Here is a 25177-nt window from a genome sequence, read left to right on the forward strand (position 1 = left end):
TGCTCGACTCCACATACCCGGACGTGGCCTTTCTAACCGAAACTTGGTGGAACGACTCCTCAGCACCCGACATCGCCCTAGCCTTCCCGAACGGACACAAAGTCGCTCGCCGAGACCGCACCAACAGAACCGGAGAAGGCATAGCCATCGTCCACAAAGCCACCCTCGAAGTCCAAACCACCCTGGACGACTCCTTCAGCACCGCTGAACTCCTTCACTTCCAAGTCCGCACAGACCCCAACACCACGCTCAGAGGAACACTCATCTATAGACCCTCAGGACCCAGGGCACCATTCAGCAACGCCATCGCTGACCTGGCCAGCAACCACGCACTCGCCTCCACGGACTACAACCTCCTCGGGGACCTGAACTTCCACCTCGAAAACAACAATGACACCAACTCCACCACCCTCACCGAAAACCTCGCCAACCTCGGCTTCACACAGCTCATCAAGAACACCCTCCCACACAGCCAGTCACACCCTTGACCCCATCTTCTCCACAAGCAACCACGTCACCTTCAACCATACCACCGAACTCCACTGGACCGACCACCACTGCGTCCACTTCACTTTCAAGAAGCAGACAGAACACCACCTCACCGAACAACTACCCCGCCGACGATGGGGCAAAGTCACTGAACTTCAACTAACCAACGCCCTAGCCCAGAAACCGCCAGTCAACCCCACCGACCCTGACATCGCCGCGCACAACCTCAAACTATGGATCAACGACTGCGCCGACCCCCTTGCTCCACTCAGAAAACCCTCCAACAACAACATCAACAAAAAAGCCACCTGGTTCACCGACGACCTCCAAGCCTCCAAACGCCACTGCCGAAAACTCAAGCAAATATGGCTACTCAAACGCACTCCAGACAACCACAAGGCACTCAAGGATGCCACACGCAAACACCACCAACTCATCAGGCTAGCAAAAAGATCCTCCTTCAAGACCGGCCTGGAAAACAACCCCCACGACTGCAAAGAACTTTTCAGCATCGTAAAAGAACTCTCCAACCCAAACACCACCGTCAACGACATCACCCCCTCCCAAGAACTATGCGACGCCCTAGCAACCGCCTTCCACCCAAAAATCACAGACATCCACGACAGCTTCAACTCCCCCACCACGAACTCCACCCACTCCAGCCGACTGACCTCCTGGACCATCATTAGCGACGACGAAACCCACAAGACCTTGAACTCCATCCACTTCGGATCACCATCAGACCCCTGCCCACACCACATCTTTAACAAAGCAGACACCGCCATCGCACCACACCTACGGAAAGCCATCAACATCTCCTTCGAAACTGCAAAATTCCCGGAAAGCTGGAAACACGCCAAAATCAACACCCTTCTCAAGAAACCAAAGGCGGACCCGAAGGACCTGAAAAACGTCCGGCCCATCTCTCTGATCCCTTTCCCGGCAAAGGTCATTGAGAAAATCGTCAACACTCAGCTCACCCGGTACCTCGAAGACAACAACATCCTCAAAACTTGGCTCTTCGAGCAGTAGCAGCACCCTCCCCTCCCCCCCAACCCCCAGCGCCTTGAAACCCTCACGGGTATGTAGCGTGCTTTACAAATTGATTGATTGATTGATATGTTATTATCCTTAACTATCGTATTGAAATCCCTAATGATAGGTACAAAACAAAACACCATATCCACCTTATGAATAGAAATATTGGCTATACTCCTGGTTATAGAATCCTGTTAGTAAAACACAACAACTCATGCCATAAGTAAGCAATAAACTATGATAAGCAATTCCCTCCTCAACAGAGACTGGAATCTGTGTGCAAACCTAACAATCTCTCACACCCATTATATCAACATACTCAACCAGTAAGCGATAGAAGACAGTAGAAGAAAGTTCTTCCTGTGAATGCAAATATTTCTCATCTAGTTTAAATCTCTGTATTGTTGAAAGAGAAGGCCCTAATTCTGAAGAAGTTGTTTCTATAGCTATGGTATGGTATGGTTGGTCCCATTCTTATCAAAGACAATCACACCCACAATCAATACCAAGCACACAATTGCACAAACAATCACCAAACCAATACCCATGTATTTATAGCATCTATTTTAGTGTTCTGCTGGTTGTGGTTACCCATGGTCTGTAAAGAATCAGGAAGTAAAGCAAATACAAAAATATAGCTAAGCAACAAAAACAAAAAAAACAAAAAAAATGTCAAGTCTTCAAGCTTCAGCCTTCAATTTCAATCCCTCCTTATTTTTTTCCAATAATGTTCACTGCTTCATTCACACAGGACCCTTTTGTCAAAAATCTGTAAAGTTGTCAAATCAGTTTAGCAGCTTGTCAAAATCAGGTTATCAAAGTCTCTCAAAAATATTTTCTTTTCAACAAAGTCTCTTTCATTTATTTTTCAGATTTTAAATTTTTCTCAAACAAATCTCTATCAGTTTTCTTCATGTGCCAAAATATAGACCAGGAATGTCTTTGTCAAAACAAAAATTCTAAAATTCTTCTTGCCATTCATTAGCAGTGCATATGCCCATTCAGGACCGGAGTAGCTTCATTTGGCAACTCTCTTTCTTTTTGATTTTCGACCATCACTTGGTTCACGGTCAATCAGATTTTCACTTTCTGGTGTTATCGACTTCTTCCTGTATTGGTTGCACCAGATTTGTCTTCTTTGACTTTGAACTTGTTTCTGGCCAGTTGTCACCTTTCAGAGATTTTCTTGTTACTTCTCCTTCAACGTTTCTGTAACCGGTTCAGGAGGGGTCAAATCTGTTTGGCTTAGATCCTCCTCAACTCCATTCCCGCTGGGGTCAGTCACTTGTTCAGTCTTGTTTGTCAGACCATCTGCTTCTGAGGACACCTTCCTCTGAGCAGGTCTTCTCTGGACCGGTTCCCTTTCTTGCTCTCTCCAGATCGGTTCTTTTACTGTTTCATTTGAAGACGCTGATGACGTTTCATCCTCATCTTCCGTATTTCTTCCACTTCGTCCGACACAGGAGTGGTCAAGTCAACTGGAGCTTGTTCAGGCACTGTCTCCAACTCGTTTGTTTTCCTGTCTTGTCCTGGAATATGTTCAGGTGGTGATAATCTCAACAGCTCTTCTTCTTCTTCAGTTGGACTGTTCACCTGCCTAGTATGGCTCGCGTGTATCCAGTTCGGAAGTCCTGCACACTTCACAGCTGTGGTAGTGATCAATACCACCTGGTGAGGACCCTTCCACCGAGGCTCCAAACACGATTTTCTCACGTGCTTTCGGATCACAACCCAGTCACCTGCCTTCAGGTCCTGTCCTTGGTCTTGCGACTGTTGCAGTGTGGTAGCTTCCACCTGATAAGAGAAAGAGTGAAATACATCAGCTAGACCTTTGCAGTATTCCAATACTATATCATCTGTAATGTTCACAAGAGCATTTGCAGGTACAGCTGTCAATCTTATGGCCCTTCCCATGAGGATCTCATGGGGCGACAATCCTGTTTCATTGTCAGGAGTACTTCTCATTGACATTAGAACCAATGCCAATCTCGATTTCAAAGTATCATTCATTTGTTCTACAAGTCCTGAGCCTTCTGGGCAGGAGCTACAATGAAGCTATTTCTCAATGTTTAGAGCTGAACATAGCAACCTAATCATCTCATTGTTGAAGTGACTTCCTCTGTCTGATTCTAAAGAGACCGTAAAAATCAAAAAGTGGAATTACCTCTCTAAGTAGTAACTTTACTACTGTGAGACTGTCATTTCTCCTTGTATGGTAAGCCTCAATCTAATGACTGAAAATGCACACAATCACCAACACATATTTCAAACCAGCAGATGCAGGCATCTCAATGAAATCCATTTGCAGTCTGCTAAATGGTCCTCCAGCCATGCCTATATGTCCCATGTTGACAACTGTTCCTTTGCCACATTCATCTGCTGGCAGTCAACACATATGTGGCAAACTGCTTCGGCAACCTGTCTAAATTTTGGACTGAACCAAAATTGCTTAAACAGCCTAACCATTGCATCTCTCCCCACATGAGCTTGACCATGATAGTATCTGGCCATTTGAGTTAGTAAACTGTTTGAAAGTACTAATTTTCCTTCTCCTGAGATCCAGATGTCATCGGCCCTTTGGTCACACTTAAATTTCAACCAATCCCTACACTCATCTTTCCCAACATTGTCTTGAAGAGTTTTTAATTCCTCCAAATTATAAATAACATGCATCACATAATTTGCATAGATTTCATCATCTTCAGGTAACAATTCCCATTCTCCTTTGAAGGATCTGTCGTTCAATGCGCAAAACTTTGCGACTTGATCCATATATGCATTTCCCAATGACACGTAACCTTGTGATCTCTGATGTGCACTGCGTTTTACCACAGCAATCTTTTCATTCTTTCACCATTTGTTATTGGTGAACCAGAAGAAGTCAGGAAACTTCTCTGTGACCACAATTGTCCAAAATCATGCACAATCCCAAATCCATATTGACTATCTGTGTAAATAGTCACTTTCAATTGAGTTGAAATATGGCATGCTCTAGTTATAGCCACTAGGTCCACCACTTGTGCAGAAAACACTCAGAAAGGTAGCTTTTGGTACTCAGGTTACTTTTTGCATTTTTTGGTGTAAATCCACTCAGTAGTTTAAGAGAAATTAAAGGAAAACCAAATTTGTATACCTAGAGGCGCAAAGGCTTTGTGAATCCTCTCGATCTTGTGCAGAGGTCTTATTGGCTGAAAACACTTTAACCAGGAAGTGTTGGCTGCCATTTTGCGACTTGGCTTCATAAATAATGAAAAAAGAGGTCTGGTAAGGTGGTGGTCCCCGGGGCCAAGGAGTCCAGTTCCCCTCCCCCAATAAAAACTGTTAAAATAGCCCCATGGATGTGGTGGTCCCTGGAATCTGGGGGATGTTTGCGGCCCACTCTAAGCTTCTTTTTATGCAGCCCCGGGGAACCGGTGGTCCCCAGGGCCCAGGAGGCCATGAGAACCTCCATACATTTATTAATTGTTGCCTCGGGATGTGGTGGTCTCTGGGGCTCAAAGGGGGGTCCACGTGGACCCCCACAATTTTAATTTGGTAGCCCAGGGGAGGTGGTGGTCTCTGGGGCCCAAGGCCCTGTGCGGCCTCCCTAAATATATGTATTTAATGTTGCTCCATTCAAGCTCCAAACCCCTTCGGCTGTGCATGGCGGGGGATTTGGAGCTTAATGGGGGCTGACCGCAAGGCCTGGCCGCAGACCAGGCCCTGTGGCCAACCCCAGCCGTGCACAGCCAAAGACTGTGCATGGCGCAGGTTTGGGTGGTCATAGGGGAGTTGGGTGCAGGGCCTGGTCGCAGGCCTGGCCTTGCGGGCAACCCTGTTGCACACGGCTGACGGCTGAGCATGGCGCAGGATTAAGTGGTTATAAGGGGGTCGGCAGCAGGGCCTGGCCGCAAGCCAGGCCCTGCACCCAAACCCCGGCGTGCATGGCCAAAGTCTGTGTGTGGCACCAGGTTGGGTGGTTATGGGGGTTGGCCAGAGGGCCTGGCCACAGGCCAGGCCCTGAGGCCAACTGGCCATGCACAGCGGTGGTTGGATTAACATATATTAATTAAAATTATTTTGCATTAATAAAACACAGAAATGTATTTTAAAAAACAAAGGTTACACGGACATTATAGTTAGGTTCTGAATTTACTCGTACAAAACCTTAGAAATTCAGCTGTTATAGTTATAGTTATTTCAAGTAACTATAACCCATGCCTTTAGGTAACTATAGATTGTGCCGTCGCAATGCACTGCTAATTATCCCAGATCATACAGCACTCATGACATCTTTTATAACACCATTGATAATGTCACTGTAACATTTGCAGTAACATTATTGATGAGAAAACTGTGCATGGCAAAGCCTTGAATTATAGTTACCTTAGGGCAGTGGTTCCCAACCTTTTGACTTTGGTAGCCCCCACTTTATCATTATTGGAACCCGGGGGCCCACACTGAATTATTATTGGAATCCGGGGACTCCCCACTGAGTCATTACTGAAAGCTGGGTACCTACTCTGTTAATAATAATTAATTTTCTAAGCAGTCACGGACCCCCTGAGGAGGCTTTGAGGATCCCCAGGGGTCCCAGGACCACCGGTTGGGAACCACTGCCTTAGGGTAATCCCAGCCTCCTGATATACTTCTGTAAAGAAAATGTTGTCTATAGATTTTCATTTTTGACTTGTGTTTTCGGATCGTTAGAGAAGTAATTTAGCTTGAGTAGACATTGCTGATCCGGGCTGAAGTTTTCTGGATGACATTTTTAAAAATGCTGTATGTGTTGCAGTGATGCTGTAATATTTCAGGAACCATGAGACCTATATACTTCATTTGATGCCAAAACATAGGTTTCAGGGGTCAAGTAGTCTTATAGAGACAGAAAATAACTCTTCAGAGCAACCCTTCCATCATTTCCCAAAATGGCAGCTATAATAGAGGAAGAAGAGACATATACAGAAATAAAACAGATAATAATGGTTTTTAATCCTTTGATGTATACCCAAACAATGTTTATGATCTAAACATGAAAAAAAGAATGTTTATCCCTCCTGTTATACACACATTTTTATGGTTCGCTTCATTTGTTTGTTTCGGCAATCGCTTGTGATACATTTACAGAATGCTGAACATTTGAGAAGAGCATATCGACAGGGACATCTTTTTGTAGCACAGGTTTTGCAAGTGCATGTACATGTAAGTTCTGTGGATAGAGGCTTTAGAAATTTCATAGGTTTTAGCACCCCCATCAATATCTTCCCAACCAACTTCACACAGATATTTCTCTACAAATGCATGATACAAAACATTTACACATCTTCTGATCAAGTAGAAGCCTCTTTTAATGTTTCCACGCACAGAATATGATGTCGGTGGAAGGTCACTTAGCAGGACTGATATCTTGAATTCACTGTTCCGAAGATAGTCAAATGTGTGACAGTCCGAACTCATTTTCCACACATGCACACGGCATTTGTCTATGTCTTTAAAGTCACATTCTGCTTCTGTCTCAGCTAATTCTTTTAGAAACCTCACAGGTTCAGCAGTTAAGACTCCAAACTTTGTTCTAATTTTGCTCATAGTGTCACCACTCTTAATAATATGTGCCTTGACAAGAATACTGGGCATCTCTGGGTCAAGTTTCTTGTACAAATATGACGCAGGATTAAGTGTATTTTCTCACCTGTTCCATAGCATATCCCTAACGCTGACAATCCTTGATTTATGAACATTGCAACAAATCTAAGTAGCACAATAATAACATCCCTGTCATTTGATAATACAATGACTTGATTGGAACCATTTCGAACAGCCCACTCAACAGTGGCACAACTCGAAGGTCAGCTTCCTCCAATTTGCTGTTAGGTTCTTGAACAATATGGCACATACCTTTTGAATTTACCTCTGCAGGCACCAACTCCTCATTGACAATCATTCCACTTGCAATAATTGCAAATTCAATGTTCTCTGAAGCATCAGCAATGTTTTGGCATGTTAACAACTCCAAGTTCATCTTGTTTGATGTTGATGACCAGAATTTATCAAGTTGCACAGGTATAGGTGTCAAATATTTGATGCAGGCAAGGTCAATTGTTCTACTTGTAGACATTTGTCTGATTTTCTCACATTCTTTGACAGATAGTTCAAGATCACTGTAAAAGACAATGTGCAGTTCCTGCAGGGTGCACACTGACTTTAAAAACTGTAAAACAGTCTGAATTACTTCTCCTAAGTTTTGCATGGATGAAATCTTGAACATTCGGAATTGTGACATATAGTCCAAAACAACAGCAGTTTTCAATGAGGACACATTTTTTAACTGAAATTCTTCAGGTGAAATGTTTTTTTCGAGCTCTTGTGCAAGTTTGTGCTTCACTGGTTTGGTTGCAGCATCTCCATCAAATAATGCATTTGTTGGAAGAAGACCATGCAACAGAATTTTCACGATAAATTCACCCCGTTCCTTTGCTACATCCATCTCTCTATGTGCTTGCAAAGGTTGTTTTTTGCAAGCTGTTCTATAGCAGCTGTTTGGATGAAACTCTTACTATGGCAATTAAAGTGTGGCAATTTAGCTTTAGTGATTATGTCAAACAATGTTTTCTCTTTCAATACATATCTCTTCTGCTTCAGTTCTGCATTTAGTTTTGATCCATGTTCAAGGACATCTAGTAGACGTGTCTTTATATAATTATCCACATATTGTTTGATCACAAAGTTGTATAGTCGCACAGGCTCAGTCATTTCAAAGGGGTTTCTTTGTTGCTGCATGAAATGAAGAAGGTTGTCAGCATGTTTATTAAAATGTTCCCCTTTCGTTCCCTCAAGTTTGTAGTGAGAAACAGTTTTACAATGGTCCATTGTTTTTCAATTTGTCATCTCTCTGAAACATTGCAAATAGAAAGAACTTCATAGCAAGCTAGCTGCCTTCGAGCAACATATTCATTTTTATATGTGTGACCAACAATTCCCTTGAGCTTTTCTGTGATCTCTGGATTGTCTGCTCCAGTTTCATATCTGGAGCCACAGCATTGAACCTTCGCTCTCTGTCTTACACCAAAAAATGTCTTTGGATGAATTTTCTGTAGAGGTATGGTTTTTCCACCTCTAGCTTCTTCACTCTTTCCAAATTCCAGGACCAATATTTTAGGTAGTTTATGTGATCAAATTTGCGAAACACAGTAATCAGTGATTCTACAGTCTTCACGTGCAGCTCCCAAACATCTTCCCGATCAGCATGTACCAAGTTTTAAACTAGAGCTATCATGTGTAAAAAATGTCCCCGGTACTTGCAGAGTGCTGATTTTTTTTGCACATTCTTTGACAAACTCTACGAACTTGGGGCCAGATTTCAGTGAAAATGACGGTGCGAGTCACTGCACCAAATTAGGCAGTGTTGCGCACCGTCATTTTCAAAACACAGGGATGCCCTGTATTTACAGTAAAACGGCGCATCCCTGTGTTTGCCCCTGCGCCAGAACAAAATTTGCTGCCGCGCGCCAACGCAACCACCCTTGCACCATAGTGCAATAATGGCTGTGTTGAGGGAAGATTGTTTTTGTGCCGTAAGGGACACCTTCCTCCACAAAAAATTATCTTCAATGGCGATTTGCTCCCTCTATGTTTGCTGCAAAAAACAGCACACATAGAAAGAGCAAAAAACAAGGAGAAATGAAAACATTTCTTGTTGTTGTGCCACTCTAACGCCACCCCTGGGGTGGCATTAGGTTTTGTCGCTGCCTCAGGTTTACTAAAACTCATAAAACTGGGGCAGCGTCAAAATGCAATGGGTGTTGCTGTGACAAATGAGTTGTAAAGACATGCGTGGTAAAGGCATAATCATTGTAAAATCAAGGTAAAAGTTATGCGTGGTAATGGTACCCGCGTTCTATCGGACACGTTGTAAAAGCATGCGTGGTAATGGCGTGCATGGTTCCATCATACAACCCTCTACAAAGCCTCATTCTTATACCGCTCCGAAGTCTGTTCTCCTATGAATATTTGAAATGCAAGTGACACCACTTACACAGCCTGATTTGGTGTGGATTAAATGGTGTGGGAGGCCTCAATATCGTGATCAAAACATTGACGTGCAAACAATCTCGAATCCACAATATCATCAAAAGCTATGATGACAAGGTAAGAAGATGTGGGTTAAGAATAGTAAATCTATACTTCTTTATAGATACATAACTTGTGGCTATAGTGGTAGCCAACTCTAGCTTGTCCCAAGTTGATATTGTTGACCTCAATATTGTGACATACAACTGATTAAATGGGAACACAACTTCCATTGCTCAATTAATTTTGTAAACTTCAAAAACATGTATTCCTTTTATTAACGATTTGAAAATGTTATATATCCATATGCATAACATACGTTTTTCTTTCCTTAGGGCAGAAAATATCGTTGTAACTAATGAAACAGCAAGAATCTCCTTCTATTTTTACGTCACGGATCCTGTAAATGTTTCCGCTTTTATACCGAAAAGTGAAGTTGAGGCAGCCATTAGGTATCATTTACTTTTGATTTGTAATACTTGAATGTGTGGTCAAAAAATCACAAAGGTACGCAGGTTATAATGCAATTATGATAGACATTTTTTTCGATTGGGTGATTCTTTTACTGTGTTTGCTTGCCCCCACATGAACAATTCCTGACGCACTGTTGGTTGCATCTAGGAGGGGAAGCTTACCATGTAATTATTTTTCTGATACATTTAGATACCTGAAATTCCTGGGGCATTTCGTTTTGGTGATGCTAATAAGTTTAATGGCCTTTGCTTTACGTTCACGCCGTGAACTACCAGATCACTGTGTATGCATGTGTCTGTGTGGTGTGTATTTGTGTGCGAATGTGTGTGGAATGTGCTGTACCTACTGGGTTGAGGATGGGTCTTTCTCCAAACTTCAGGAAGGGAGCTTGCCTTGATAGCCTAGGTATTTGGATAGCTGCCTCCCACATCCACCAGGATGTCCCTGCATTGCTCTGTGCTCTCTCCCTCCCTGTCCAGGTAATTTTAGGAAGATTGCCATACTTCTGGGTCTCATTCGTAAGACTCTCAATGGACCAAGAAGAGATGCCTTGTGCTTACCTCACTCACTCACACCAGTTTACGGTGGTCATCCAGTGGCCTGGAAGAAAGCATCACCGCAGATAATCTGTTTCCCCAGTTCCCTTAGTATTTCACCCATAGACTCCATTTTCTTTTAGAAAGTGGAGTCTCTGGATGAAACACCACAGATCCCTGCTGTAATTTCAACCATTGTATTCCCAATTCAGGCAGTATCTTCCATTACCCTGCTTAGCCCAGCTGTGTTTCTACAGGAGCCAAGGTACTAGTTCCAGATTGTCATTGTCACTGCCAATGGCTAGCCAAAATGACAACTTCAGAACTTAATTTACCTAACTCCATCATGGAGGACAGTCATGTATCATCAATTTTTCATATATCTTTAAATTCTAGACATTTATGTTTCAAAGTAACCACCAACCTCAAGTGTGAGTTGTAGCAAGAGCTGTAGTGGGAGGGGCCTCCTTTTTAGCAAAGTGGTATGCTTCTTGGAAGAGAGGTTTGCCTCCTGCAAAATAACGATTTTTTATTAATATGGGAGCACCCTTCTCGTTTTCTCAAGGTAATTGAGCACTTTTACAATCGACCTTGTGTGATTGGCTGCCACTCTCATCTTTAGGTTCTGTGCCTTTATGGTCCCACAGTTTAAAGCCAGAGGGCATTGTGCAATCAAGTACCGCATACATTAAGCCCTTTGCAACTGTCCTCCACACCATACAAAATATCCTCAAAAGCATTAGTTAACAACCAACGCATTCACACTGTGATCCCCAGCATTCTCCCACTTAGCTATCAATTAACAGTCAGTTTCCATAATGCAGACTGAGACTGGCTGCTGCATGACCACTTCTAGGAGCCGCCATATTGTACTTCAGATCCAGCAGCTCATTTTTCAGAGAACCTGGGTGACTGCAGTAGAAGTGAATGGAAAGTGCCTACACATGCAGCAGGTATTTAATGCCCTTGGGGATTCATCACTCGTACTTTAGAATTGCCAGTGGTACTGTTCAGACGTTAAACCAGGTTTGGAAGCAGAAAGCTAATCAGCGCTATCTTATAGCTGGGCCGGAGCCCAAACTGCACATCTGTCAGTGGAGAACTATGTCACAGACTTACTAGGCAGTCTTGGCTTCCATACTACACTGTTGTCTATGTGCACCATCCAGTGTCTAAGACAAAGGAGTTATATAATTTCCTCAAGGCACATAGATCTACATATTATCACTGCTCCCCGGTCATAAACGTATTTACTTCCAGAAAAAGGAGTTCGGCCCAATTTCTGTATTTCTGAGTCTCCAGCGCGAGCTCACATTCACTTATAGATAGTTGCAATATTTTTACATGTCTAGTATTAGAATCTTCCCACCACTGGCCATGCACAAACATGCGTGCCATTTGTTGCCATTAGAACTGGAAGTAATGAAATCTATAACCTCAGTGTAGGAGCACATTTCTATAAGAAGTTAGATACATAAAGTGAATATGAACTTGGAGGTACAATCCCATTATGTCTTGCAAAAACTCTGACTTTTCAACAATAGCCATCTAGCCTCTCATTTATTGCCATGCAGCAGCAGTTCCTCCTTTAGGGCAGAGGAGTGTCACCCGTCTGGCTAAAATGTTCCCCCTCCGGATAAAAAATAAAATGGAGGGGCCACTGCTGCTGGGTGGAAGCAGTGAGCTGTGCACAGTTCAAAGTGTGCATGTCCTTTTTGGATGGCTGTCCTGTGACGGCCAGCCAGGCATGCACACTTTAAACTTCTCTAATCTAGCTGTCTTAAGTGTTAGAGAAAGCACAGGCCTCCAATGCTCTTAAGAGCGCTGAAAAAGGCTGCTCCTTCCAATCCTGACGCTTCTTTCATGCTGGTTATCAGCATGAAAGCGGCGCCAGGGTTGCTTAAGGAAATTTGATGGAGCCTAAGCGGAAAATGGAGCGCGGAGGACGTCATTCAGCAAGCAAGGTAAGTGTTCTTTTTATTTGCACACACCACTCACTTTGCATGCATGCACGCACGCACCAACTCCACATTTGCCCACCCCCCACCACACTGCCTACATGCCAGCCGCAACTGTTACCATGTAGTTTGGAGGATTCTGGTTTACCTCCAGGTTTGTCTTTCCCATCTTTCTTATTTCTCCTACGACAGTGAATGAGAAAGTTTGATAATATAAAAGCAGAGACTAAAGCTGGGTCTGTAAAGAAATTACATTCTTAGTTTTGAGAGGTAGACCGTTGTATCTAGTGAATACTGTTGGCACAGTTGTTTCATCGCCACAGCAAACAACTTTCTGGCAACTTGAGATATTCCTCTGAAGTTCTGGTAAGTGAAGATTTGTGTGCCCTTATAATGCAGCTTCCCTTTTTCTATAGCCATGTGCACTGCATTGTCTCTGTAGTTCCACATAAGAGCTGTGGTAGACCCGAGACGAGCCTGTGCTCTTTCAATCACAAAACAATAAGACAAGCCTGTGCACTATAGATCTGTGTGCTCGTTCAATCACAAAACAATCTACAATGTTGAGACTTCCAAGTGTGAGAGTACTCCTGGGTGACTAGATGAAGTAGACTCATTCTGGACACTATCAGTCGTGCCTAAAGCAATGATCTGGCTTCAGTGACAACCACTTGCTGGACTTCAGTTACTGAATGTTGACCCCTATTGGAAAGTGGAGAGTGAGCCCTCCTTCTAGTCATACGGCAGGCAGTTTCTCATATGGGGTTTGACTTTTGGTTGAAAGCTAGTTAATAAAGGAAACCGGGAGGCCAGTGTTGCTGATCACAGTTGGATTGGCTGGTCACTGATATCAGGGGTTTATGTTGGACGGTTAGTTAGTTTGGCAAGACATCTCCTGCACAGAGTTTTTAACATGCCATATTTGATTGCACAGTGTTGATCGGAATTCACCTATGAGAACAAATAGAAAGGCAGAAGGCCTAAAGGCAAGAGTTATATTGTAAGTAATAAATTACCTCGATGAGGTATGATGATAGTTTCATATTTAAACCTTCATAAAAAAAATCTATATTGGTCATCAAGGAGATGTGACCCAACGGCCAGACTCTGCACTCTTTTGGAACCGGGGAACCAGGTTTAAGTCTTGACCTCGGCCCAACATTCTGTGATTCTGCGCAAATCACTTTACCTTTCTGTACCTTAAAAAATGTGTAATGTAATCTGGTGCTCATTTGAAACACTGTAAAGCCCTTGAGCCAAGTTCGCTCTATATAAAACTGCAAAAAAGAGTGTTCATGGAATTCTTTGAAAATTCCATGGAAAGTAGAAGTTGCTCCAACAAAGTGCAATCCTACCAGAGCTAGCTAGAGTTGGCACCTGGCCTATAAGTAAGTAAGTTTAAATTTTAGGAAAGTATTTTTCTCCATAACATTGCCCAGTAGGATTGTGCTACGTAACATAAGGAGTAAAGTATGTTTCAAATATATGTTTGCACAAGTGTCCAGTTTCCTAAATAAGGGATAGAGCAAACTGTTTTTGTTCCAAACTTAGGCTTTATTTAGCAGTGAGACAATCTTCTAAATCTCTGAGTTGGCAGAGGTACCACTTCCCACAGCTGAGGAACAGTGGCCAAACAGATTTCAAATGTACCTCAGGGTTGACTCTTTTGTGTGTTTTTTGGCAGATCACTAGAGGCAGCGGGTTTGCCATGTCATGCTGAGATAGTGCCCCTTCTCGGCATCTTCTTGTTCTGCATAGGCGAACCTCAGGGTTCTGTCTTCGGAAAATAAAAATCAATGTTACCTACCTACTAGGAGTTTCTCGAGCACTTAAGGAAAATGTGTGCACCTTTTCAGTCCTGGACCTCCATTGTACCCATTGGCTAGCTCACACAGGAAATAGCTGACGGACGTGACGTCAGAAATTCAAACAGAAACCGAGCGGCTCTTGCTCCTCAAAGTTGAAAGGTGGGTGCATTCGAAGAGGGTTTTGTGAATGGAAAAGATAGTGGAGTGGTGGCTCCCCATTGGGAAAAGCGACATCCCCACTATGATACTTTAAAGTAACATGAGGTAATTTTCTTACGCGCGTTATAGGAAACGTGTTCACTGTACCCCTATGTATGGAATACTTTGGATTGCCCGGCACCAGACAATGGCCATTATTTAGAGTCTGGAGAACCATATACTCCACCGGAGTGTGGCAGACGTCCTGTCCATCGTATTGCAATTGCTGCAGGCTATAATGTATTTGTAATAAGGAAGATGGGGCATCCGCCAGTTTGTGACGAACTGTCCCTTCCGCCAAACTCTAAATAAGCCCCGATTTCTTTAATGAAGATGATCGTTTCGTTTATATTTGCAATACTAATGTGTGAAGCTCTAGTGACCAGCTGTGTTCGAAGGAGAATATATATTTATCATCCGTATTTTGTTTTATGTGTTTGTTATTACAGATTATCTCGGGGCCGTGTCAACAGTGCTTTCATACTAGGCGACAACACCCTGGAATTCATTGGCATCCTGCCCACCCTGGCACCACCTGTTGAACAACCTGTTACCGTCTGGCTCATTGTGTTTGGAATAGTCATAGGCATAGTGGTGGCTGCCTTCATTGCACTCATTGTCTTTGGACAGCGTGATAAGCGAAAGTAAGACTCGTTGTTCATTACTCAACTGTTGGGAGGGAGATTTGAGGAGTTATCAAAGCTTGAACGATGGAATGTGTAGGAGTGTTTGTGAATTGACTACTAGTTATAGGTGTGAGCAAATCAAAGATCCATAATTTTATAGTCCTGCAAAGATTTGAAGGGAGTCAGTCCAAAGCTTGCTGTTGCTCAGATAGTACCCTGAGCAAAATAACATTTGGCGAAGGGGCAGAGCTTCAAGGGGGTGTTTGGGGTGTTTACCCCCCCTAAAAAATGTATTATTTAATAAATAGTTGGGTACAGGAGCTTTCAGTTGGGCATGGTAAGATGCCTGTTCGATTTCACTTAGGATTTTTAACTATTCACTTAGAGAAAACACACACACAAGCTGGTCTCTGTTTTGAAGGTCTTAAAACATGGTTATCCTGCAAAGTACTGTGTTTTAAGTACCACTCACAATCTGCACTCCTTTCCCTTTCCACTGGCCCTTGAGCCTCCCTCTTGCGCTGCTTTCCATTTCATGATTAACATGATATGCCAGCATGATTGTCGTAAAATCTGAAGCTCAGCCCAACCGCCCCCCCCCCCAGTCTTACTGACCAAGCTCTCCTGATTTGGCACCTTCCTCCCATGATCATTTTTAATTGTCAGTGTGTTTAAAACTGAGAAGTGTTGCACATGTCCTGCTTCAAGGGGGGATAGAGAAATCTGGTTTTCATTGTATACATTCATAGTTTTGTGTTTGTTATTTAACTGTGTCTGAATTATGTCGGCACCGCCATCACCTTTACAAAGACTTGTGATGATGCTGTCATGCCAAAAGGAGGGATCGCAAATTGAAATTGAGTCATGTCCACCACAATATGCATGTACTCCATGTGGCACTTTAGCACGGGTACAGAGAAACATGCGTTGTAAATCACGTGACTCCATCCAGTCTCCAATCTCGAGAGCCGGAATAACCTGAGCAAGGGACAGCATCTTGAACTTCCCCTTACCCTTTAGAAGCAGTTCAAGACCCCGAGGTCCAGGATAGGATGGAAACCACCACCCGTTCTTGGAAAAGGAAAGTACTATGAGTAGCATCCTTGTCCAGTCTCCTGCTCTGGCACCAACTTCCCAGCATCTTTTCGAAGTAAGGCTGCCACTTCTTGCTGCAGTAGTAAAAGATTTTCCTTTTTCCACAATCTGTTTGACCCATTGCTCTGAATTTATAGCCTCCCATCGGCCTTAAATGGCCCAGCATGGAAGAATTAGCGGTGTATCTTTGTGGAGGCTGGGAAGAGGAGGATGGAGTGACTGCCTGTGGGGTTGCATGGCCTCTACCCTTTCCACAGCCCCTGTACTTTTGCACAATGGGGTTCTATGATTGCTGCTAAGCATGGGCCACCTGGCATTTATGAAAGCTGAAGTGTTTCCCACATCCATGCAACTTAAGAAACTCCTTTGGGTTGTAGGCTATGAAAGCGGTCTGTGACAGAATTCACTTTGAAATGTTCCAAGGCTGACCTTACCTTTTGCCCGAAGAACTTGGTACCTTCAGAGGGAAGGTCTATCAAGGTGGACCTTACCATTTGCCCGAAGAACTTGGTACCTTCAGAGGGAAGGTCTATCAAGGTGGATTGTATACTTGGGGAAAAAACAGAGGTCCTTCATGAGCCATGCCCTTGACAGCGACAGATATCCCTATTGATCTGATGACTGAATCTCTCCTAATTCAGATTAACAATATCACCTGTTTACATGGTGATTGACTGTCCTTTATCAGTTGTTGGAATTGGGCTTAAAGTTCCTCTGGAAGGTTAGGAACCAGCGAGACTGACATGTCCTAAAGGGCAAACACATAGCGCGCTAGCAAACACGTGGCATTGACTGACTTCAAGGCCAGGCTTACGGCTGCGAAAACATATTGGTCCAAGCCTCGCTCCTTTTATATTCCCTATCAGCAGTGCAGTAGGATAGTTTTCAGGCATGAGTTTAGACTAAGAAGAGGTTTCTGGTGAAAGATTTTCCAACAGATATGATGGATCACATGGGGCAGGTCTATAAGTTCTTGCAATTGACCTGTTGACTGCAGTTTGGCTAAAATGGGGTCTAGGAGAGCATTGTTGAAGGGCAGCATAGGCCTGAAAGTGTAGACGGAAGAATACAGTGCTTCAGTCGTCATATGGGCCTTAGTTATGGCAGCAGGCAAGGCTAGAACCACTGTTGCCTTTCTGTTGATAGAGAGGTTTGACGTTTTTCCAGAAGGAAGGGACCCAGGTGGGTCTAGTAACTTCAACTGAGGGAAGGTAGCTAAGCCACTAGACTCAGCAAGCCCCTGAAACTTCTATAAGGGCTCTTGAAGGTCCTTCTGCTCAGAGTTTGTGCAAAACAGTTCATAAAGTGGAGAGTGTTCTCAGACCTGTCTCTCCTCCAGTTGGCCTTACACCTCCCTTTTGGACTTATGAATTGGCGGCAGCAGCTGGGCACCAAAGCAGCCAGCTCTGAAGTTGGGACCAGTGCCAATGGCATTAGCGGTGCAAAGAAAACCGGCATTAGCGGAGGGACCGAATGGTTCTGAGTTAAGGTCAAACAGCAAAAACCCATATGGTATCCCCACAGGGCCTTAAGGCACTCCAAAGGGGACCATAGCATGCCTGAATACCTCAAACAAAATGTTGAGCTAAGGTGCCAGATCAAGTTCTAGGCACTGGAGAGCCTTGCATCCATCCATTCTTCTCTCCATTTATCCTACCTTCCTTTTTCCTTCAATCCATCTGTCCATATTTTCTCTCCATCCTTTCTTTTAGTCATCTGTCTATCTATACTTACAACCATCCATCCATCTTGCCTTCTTGTTTTCCTTCCTTCCATCGCTCTCTTTTCTCTCCATCCATTCATCATTTTCTCAGTTAATCATTCTCTTTAAAAATCCTTCATCGATTTCTCTGTGTATCCACTACTTCATCTTCCTCTCAGTGGCTTAACGAAATTTGAGGGGGGCCCCTGCAAAGAACAGGGAGGGGCCCCTCCCCACCCAGTCAGGAGCTATCAGGCCAAGGGCCTGCTACCTATGCACAACGTACTGTGCTGAGGGGTCCCTCTGGAGCTCGTGGGCCCCCTGCACCTCAGGGGTTGGGGTGCTATAGTTACGCCAGTGCCTCCTCTCCATCACCCATGTCTACATTTATAATTTCTTCATCCTTATTTCCATCAATACATTTTCATTCATCCTTCCTCTCTCCGTCCTTCCCCCATCCCTCCTTTTCAAACCTCCTGGTCTCCCTTCTACTGCAAGAAGTTGTACTAGCGAGCTTCTTGAAGCCTATAGATCTCATCAAGGTCAAAGAAGCTGCAAACAACAACTTTCAGAGTACACAGAACGGCACAGTGACAGCTACCGCCCTGCTCAGACTGCTGCAGCAGAGGTGGGGCTGCATATGTAGCATGTGGAGCTGAAGCTGCAAAAAACTTTATTTTAGCCTTTCAAAAAGAGATCGACAGCTAATGTGATGTCTGTTTTTGTCCACAATCACATGAAATGTTGGAGTGTCTTGTCCTTCACATTCGTTATTTCACTGTGTTGTAGTAAATGAATAGCAGCCATTACCCTTCCTGCTGTTCGATGATGCAAGCCATACACAGAGTCCAGCTTCGTGCGTGTAAGTTCGGTGGTGTGCATCTCAGTAGGTAACGAAACTGAAGGGGGGGCCTGCAAAGCACCTGTAGGGTGGTCCCTCACTTCTGGACCCTTCAGGGGCTCCCGCCCGTAGATAGTGTACTGTGCTGAGGGGGCCCCTTGGAGCTCACCCCTCTCCCGCACCGCGGGACCTGCGGGGGCCTTTGTTACGCCACTGGTGCATCTGAGTATTTCTGCCAATGGCTGTAGGTGATGAACAACAGCGCTCATTTTTGGGGACCCAGGCTTATGTTTCATCATCAGACTTTGACCCAGAGCAAAAAAGAGAAAGGCAGAACAGGGAGGGAAAAAAACAGGAGTGAAAGATAGAAAGATGGTGACACAGGTACAAAGTAGGAATGAAAAAGAGCAGGCAAACGTGGGACCGGGAGTGTAGGGAAAGAAAAGGCAAGAGGTGCAATCGAAATTCGAAAACCTTGGAATTTGGCAATCTCAATATTTAGCACCACTGCCACCAGGCTTCAAAAAATCTTTGGACCCATGCACCTACTTAAAAAAAGATAACAAAATTTAGCACTCGAGCTTCCCCTCCGATCATGCATTACACAACCACTTCTTTGCACTGTATTACATCTTGAGACGCTGCAGTTCAAATCCACAACATACCATAGTCTATCTATTTAGAATATATATTGTACCTGCTGCGGAGATCTGTGCATAGCTTTTTGGCCACAGGTTCGAAGACTAGTGGCTGTAGGTCTCAGCAACCGAGCTACTGGTTTGATAACGCTTTTTTCTATTGCAAGCGTGCACATGCTTCAAGCTTCATGAGCGTTCATGGCTCGCAATCTTGAATTATTTTTTTAGTAAACAAAGCCCATTCAAAGATGGCGGACTTTGGTCATACATGTTTCTTGATGCATGTGCCTTCATGTCACAGGCATCCAATCTCAATTTACCATTCTAATATGGTGGATGGATATGTTAGAACGGTAGATTAAAATGCAAATAAAAGTGCGGATGAAGCACTAAAATGGATGCAAGTGGCCTCAAAACACTTTACAACCACCAAGTAATGGTAGGGTATAACGCTTTCAGTCAGATCACTGAGAGACCAGAATGCTCCTGGGCAGGGCAAACTCAATAATCAGGAGGAAAGGCATCAAATCAGGCACACACAATGGATATAAACAAAGTCATCCAATCATGAGTAAGGGGCTGACCCAAATCCCACTCTAAGCACATAGGAAAAAATTGGCCTCATTTGCGAGGCCCTTGCGGCACACTGTACAAGCGGAGTGTCATTTGTTTTTAACTCTTCGATGGCACAGTGTGCTGGCCCATATTTACAAGGCCATGCAAAGCCATTTTGCGTGGCTTTTCATGGCTTTGTAAATATCAACCCCTTTTATCCATGACACTGCGTGAAAGAGGCATTCCATGGGTGTTGCTTGGAGTGTTCCCAAGCAACACCCATGGAACCCAAGGGAATCTGGCTCATTCTCATATTTACAAGTCTGGGAATGAGTAAGAGAAACTACAGCGTGAGCTACAATAATCATATATGCTCTGAAGATCAGATAGTCTTCAGAGGTAACGCCCTATAGGGCTTGATAGATATATGGATGGATGAGAGTTGATGAATTGAGATCATTAAAAAAAAGGGAATACCGGACTGATAGACCAAATCAAATAATAACACAAAAAAACAGAGAACAAAGTCACAACAAGAAGAACTTTAATAAAGTGCTGAAACACACACTTAATAGTGAAATAAAGGAATTATAAACTATTAAACCCTAATATTCGAATTCAGACACATCACAATCAGACTAAACAACAATGAACAATATAGTTAATTCAAAAATTTTCTTGCACATGTGACAACATTAATAAACCAATACATAAAAAGTACAATAAATACAAACATATAAAACCATACTCAAAAAATGGGTAAATACACATACATCAATGATGATCTAATACAAAAATAATCTATATTAAGAGGAGAATAAATCAAGCAAATATCACTACAGCAAAGATATGCTGTGGGAACCAACGGCCTACGCGCGTTTCGGTGTTCCTAATGGTTATAGGTCACCTTCCTCAGGGCCATTCCCATTGATAAAAAACGAAAAATAATTTTTCAAATTCTAGCAGCCAGGTTCTCAAATTGATTGATCAAACTTTGGATAGTTGGTGTACTAAGGTCACATAGTCATGTCATCTAATGGAAAAAAAAGATCGAAAGTTATATACTTTTATGGTGTTGTTAACTGTCCTCAAATTATCTCTTTTTACTTACATGTGTAAACCTGTGCATCTACTCATAAAAGTATATATAATAGCAAACGTGCCCCTTATCAATATAGAGTGAGAATCTAAAGACAAGAAGCTAGAAGTTTAAAGAAAAATCCAATAGTGAAAGTGAGGATTAAAAAGGTGGAGCTATAGAGATACACAATAGCCAAAGACACCCATAAAAGTACGGGTATAGAGATCCAGATGGATAATTATCAGCTCTTGAATTAATTATATTGGCTAGCGCAATGTTTAAAATATATGTAGTTTTTGAAGTATAATGAAGTAGAGCTTTATATGGTGGTACTTCATGCTTTTGTCCCTTTTCCATAAGCACATGCATCCATGCACATTGTGAAATTAGTTCTATTTATCAAATATGGACTAACTTACTTCAAATGTCTATGTTGGTAATTCTAACAGAGTTGTAATCACTTGTTGTTCCAGGCCTCTATATGGGCATAGTCACATCAGATGTGACGGAGAAAGTTGGTTTGGCTATAGGGGCGGAACAATGAATGAATATAAGGACTAAAATCTATACAGTGCGAACTTCATAAAATTATATCTCCACTAAACAGTGTATACAAAATAGTAAAAATATAAATATTAATCATGATGGTTCTAAAATCTATAGCTCAGTACAGGCTTGATGACAGAAGTATGAATACTTATGTTTACCTGACAGGGCTAGAGATGTATTTTACGTTGATGTCCTATGTTTGGTAATCTCTGTAGAAGTGTCAAACTGATACGACTTCAAAAGGAAAAATCCTGTGCCAATAAAAATAATAGTTGTAGTAGCGCTCACGGTAAATGATAAAAGATACAAACGAAGACACTCGTTTTATCTAATGAAGTTTTTCATCGTGGACCGGAGATGGTCCGCGGAGACTTGATCGTAAATAAAATTTTAAAGACTTATCCGAAAGTAGCAAAGTAAGAACTCACCGCTTCGCATATATGCTCTCCGGGGCTTAATAAACGTCGGCGGCCGCGGCACCCGTCAGTTTAAATAGAATGCTTGATAGATGCGCCATGCTAACCTAGTCCGTAGCGTCTTAAAGTGATCTTGTGGACTTAAATGGCCGCCATATTGGAGTTCCGCGGTCTCAGACTTCTCAGTGCGGCGCAATAACGACCAATCAAACCAGTGAGGTGCAGTGCACCACTAAGCTAGACAAAAGATTCTAACTAATCGAGGGACAGATGTTATAGGCACTAGTACCCTATAAGTTTTTTCATAGTGTAACTCATAATGATGGAATAAGCCCTGAACTTGAAGAAATATTCTAATTGAGTTCAAGCCCAGAAGAGAGATGTCAAGTTGGAACAAGGGACACTCTATTTAGTTTCCAAAGATATAAATGTGTTATTGCATAGAATAATACAGGGTAAGTGGCATACATAGATATAGCAATGAAAATAAGAATGAGAAAATCAAAAGAAAAGCAATAAGTTAAAATCAAATCTCCAAATTTACAGTTATGGATAGGAGAAACTTAATATACGGGATGAAAATTAAATGAAAAATAATAATAATAACCCAGGGGAAACAGAGAATAGCTTATGAAAGAGAAAAAGAGTGGCTTATGGAAAAAAGGGACAAGTCTGGGAATGAGTCATATTCCTTTCCCATCTTGTCGTAAGAGTGACACAACGGGGAGAAATATCTTTATTTCTCCCCGTTTATTTTCCTCTTTCTATGTGTGCTGCGTTCTGCAGCACACATAGAAAGAGGAAAACACTTCTTGCGATTATTTTTGTGCAGGAAGGTGTTTCTTCTGCCCTAAAACATTCATCCCCACAACACAGGCACCATGGTGCAAAGGTGCCTGTGTTGGCACATGGCAACAATCTGTGCACCACCAGAGGGGGAGAGGACATAAACTCACTGTGTAAGAGTCTAACCTGAAAAGAACGGAATTAGTGCAAAAGTAACAACACATTCCAATTCCCCATAATCTCCCCCAACTTCCCTCACCCCATACTTCTTCCCCTGAAGCATCTGTCGCCCCTACCCAACACCTATGCAACCTAGGAAAGTACAACAGAGACACTTTGGAGGGTCCTCAAGATGTACCAGTGCCATGATCACAGATGTGCAACCTGACCCACTAAAGGTGGGGGACAATTTCTCTGCAGGCATCCAGGTACGAAATCAGGCTTCACTCACTGCAGCCAGATCTGGAATGTCCAAAGTCTCTGGCAGGCCCACCAATCGCAGGTAATTGCGCGGGGCCCGAATCTCAGTGTCCTCTGTGCGCTCCTGCAGCTCCACCACTGAGGATGTAAGCTTTGAAACCTGTCACCGGAGGACGGTCACCTCGTCTTCTGTTGTGGAAATAATTTTATTCACTTTGGAGACTCTCCCCGTGACCCCCCACAGGTATGGAAAGCCGCAGGCCAAGCGGCGACCCCTGTTATCTGCTGGAGGAGGCCTCAACACCACGGGCCTCCATCAGTCCCTCACTCTACCTCGCCGCCTCTGCCTGAGCAGGTCTATGTGGCCCGCGTCACTCTGTTTGCAAAAGGGGCACCCGGGGGTCCAGACCCACTGGCCACGAACCAGGGGGTTAAGGCAGAAGACAGGGCTGCTCCTCACACTGGGCTGGATCCTGGAGCCTCCCCCCATGCCCCTCACCAGCCCCCAGATGCCCCAACTTCCCGGCGGATCCTTGTTCTGGCCACTGAGGCCCTAGCGTGCCCTATGTGGGGCCCGCCATTTTAAGTTCAGGCGGGCCCGGGGCAGGCGCATCCCGCTGGTTTTGTTGGCCTCCCCTGCTGCACTGGGAGGCTCCCTTGCGCACCTCAGAACTCTTTTCCACTACTGTGGCCCCCAGGATCCTCAGGTGGCGTGTGGTCAGGTAGGATTAAGTTGGCTGGCTGGCGGGCCGCGGAGCTCTACCAAAACGCAGCCACCATGCTTGCCGGCTTAGCCACACCCCGACTGAGTCAAATTTAAAAGCTCAGGCTGACTGTGCTGGAACTCAGGTCAGTTGCTGTTCCAAGTTAGTCCCGACGAAGGTTTACCTTCGCAGGTTTTTGGCAAGAGTCCTGTTAGTGTTGCACAGAGCGGCTAGGAGCAGGGAGAGCATCACATGATGCTGTCAGCAAAGCATGAGGAGCCATCCGGCATCACAGTGGGTGTTGCTAGATCTTTGATGTGGCAGCACTCACAAGCAGTTGATGCTGCAGTGTGAAGAGTCAGGGGGCAGAATTTTACGCTGATTTGCAGTGCGAGGGATGAGGTCTCAGTGCGGATGGGCCCATTCACAGTCGTGAAGAGCCTAAAAGCTTGATTGAAGAAGCACTTGAGGGTCAGGAACTCACTGCAGCTGGGTCCTGGGACTGGTTCAAGATGTTGGGGAGCCTTTTATGTCTCTGAGGCTAGCCGTCGGTGTCACTCTGGGGTACTGGGTTCAAGATGAAGTTGCAGGTCCAGATTCTTGTTCCCCACGCAAGTGGCCATCATATAGCAGGTCAGCACAGCAGGGCAGCAGTTCCTTTAGAGCAGCAGTCCAGCAGAGTGGCCGTCCTCATAGCAGTATAGCAGTCCTTCTTCCTGACAGAGAATAAAGACGTCCAGAATTGTACTGGAGGATTGGTGTCTGAGGTCCTCTTTTTCCGGAAGATGGGAACCCTGGATCCGGAAGATGGGACTGTGCTCATCCCCCCCCCCCCCCATCCGGCCAGCAGATGGCCTATTCAGGCACACTTAATCCCTCTCTTGTGTGACCATCTGGAGGAATTCTTAAAGGGGCATATTTATGAGCCCCATGCGCTGCTGTTGCATCACTTATTATTGTGATGCAACAGTAGCGCAAACCTTTCAGTCATATCTATGAGGCCGTGCAAAGCTAGTTTGCATGGCTTTGAATGGCCTCATAGATAAAGCAAAGCAGCGCAAGTCGCTACGTTGCCTTATTCTGTGCCAGGGAAGTATTCCATGGGTGTTGCGGTGGGTGATCCCACGAAACACCCAATACATTTTGACACATCCCCAGATTTACAAGGCCATGTAAACCTCCTAGGGGTGCGTCAAAACCTTATGCCTCCCCAGGGG

The 25177-nt window shown here is 44.0% G+C and overlaps 1 protein-coding gene across 1 annotated transcript in view; it reads left to right on the top strand.

The window, feature by feature from the left end:
- The window catches only part of ACE2 (angiotensin converting enzyme 2), a 405347-nt gene that overhangs the window by 372643 nt on the left and 7527 nt on the right, over positions 1 to 25177 (top strand). The window contains exons 16-17 of the mRNA XM_069205018.1: positions 9909 to 10025; positions 14997 to 15191. Of these exons, the coding sequence (XP_069061119.1) occupies positions 9909 to 10025; positions 14997 to 15191 (312 nt within the window). The remainder of the gene's footprint in view (positions 1 to 9908; positions 10026 to 14996; positions 15192 to 25177) is intronic.

This window comes from Pleurodeles waltl, chromosome 8 (assembly GCF_031143425.1).
Source record: "Pleurodeles waltl isolate 20211129_DDA chromosome 8, aPleWal1.hap1.20221129, whole genome shotgun sequence".
Taxonomy (NCBI): Eukaryota; Metazoa; Chordata; class Amphibia; order Caudata; family Salamandridae; genus Pleurodeles; species Pleurodeles waltl.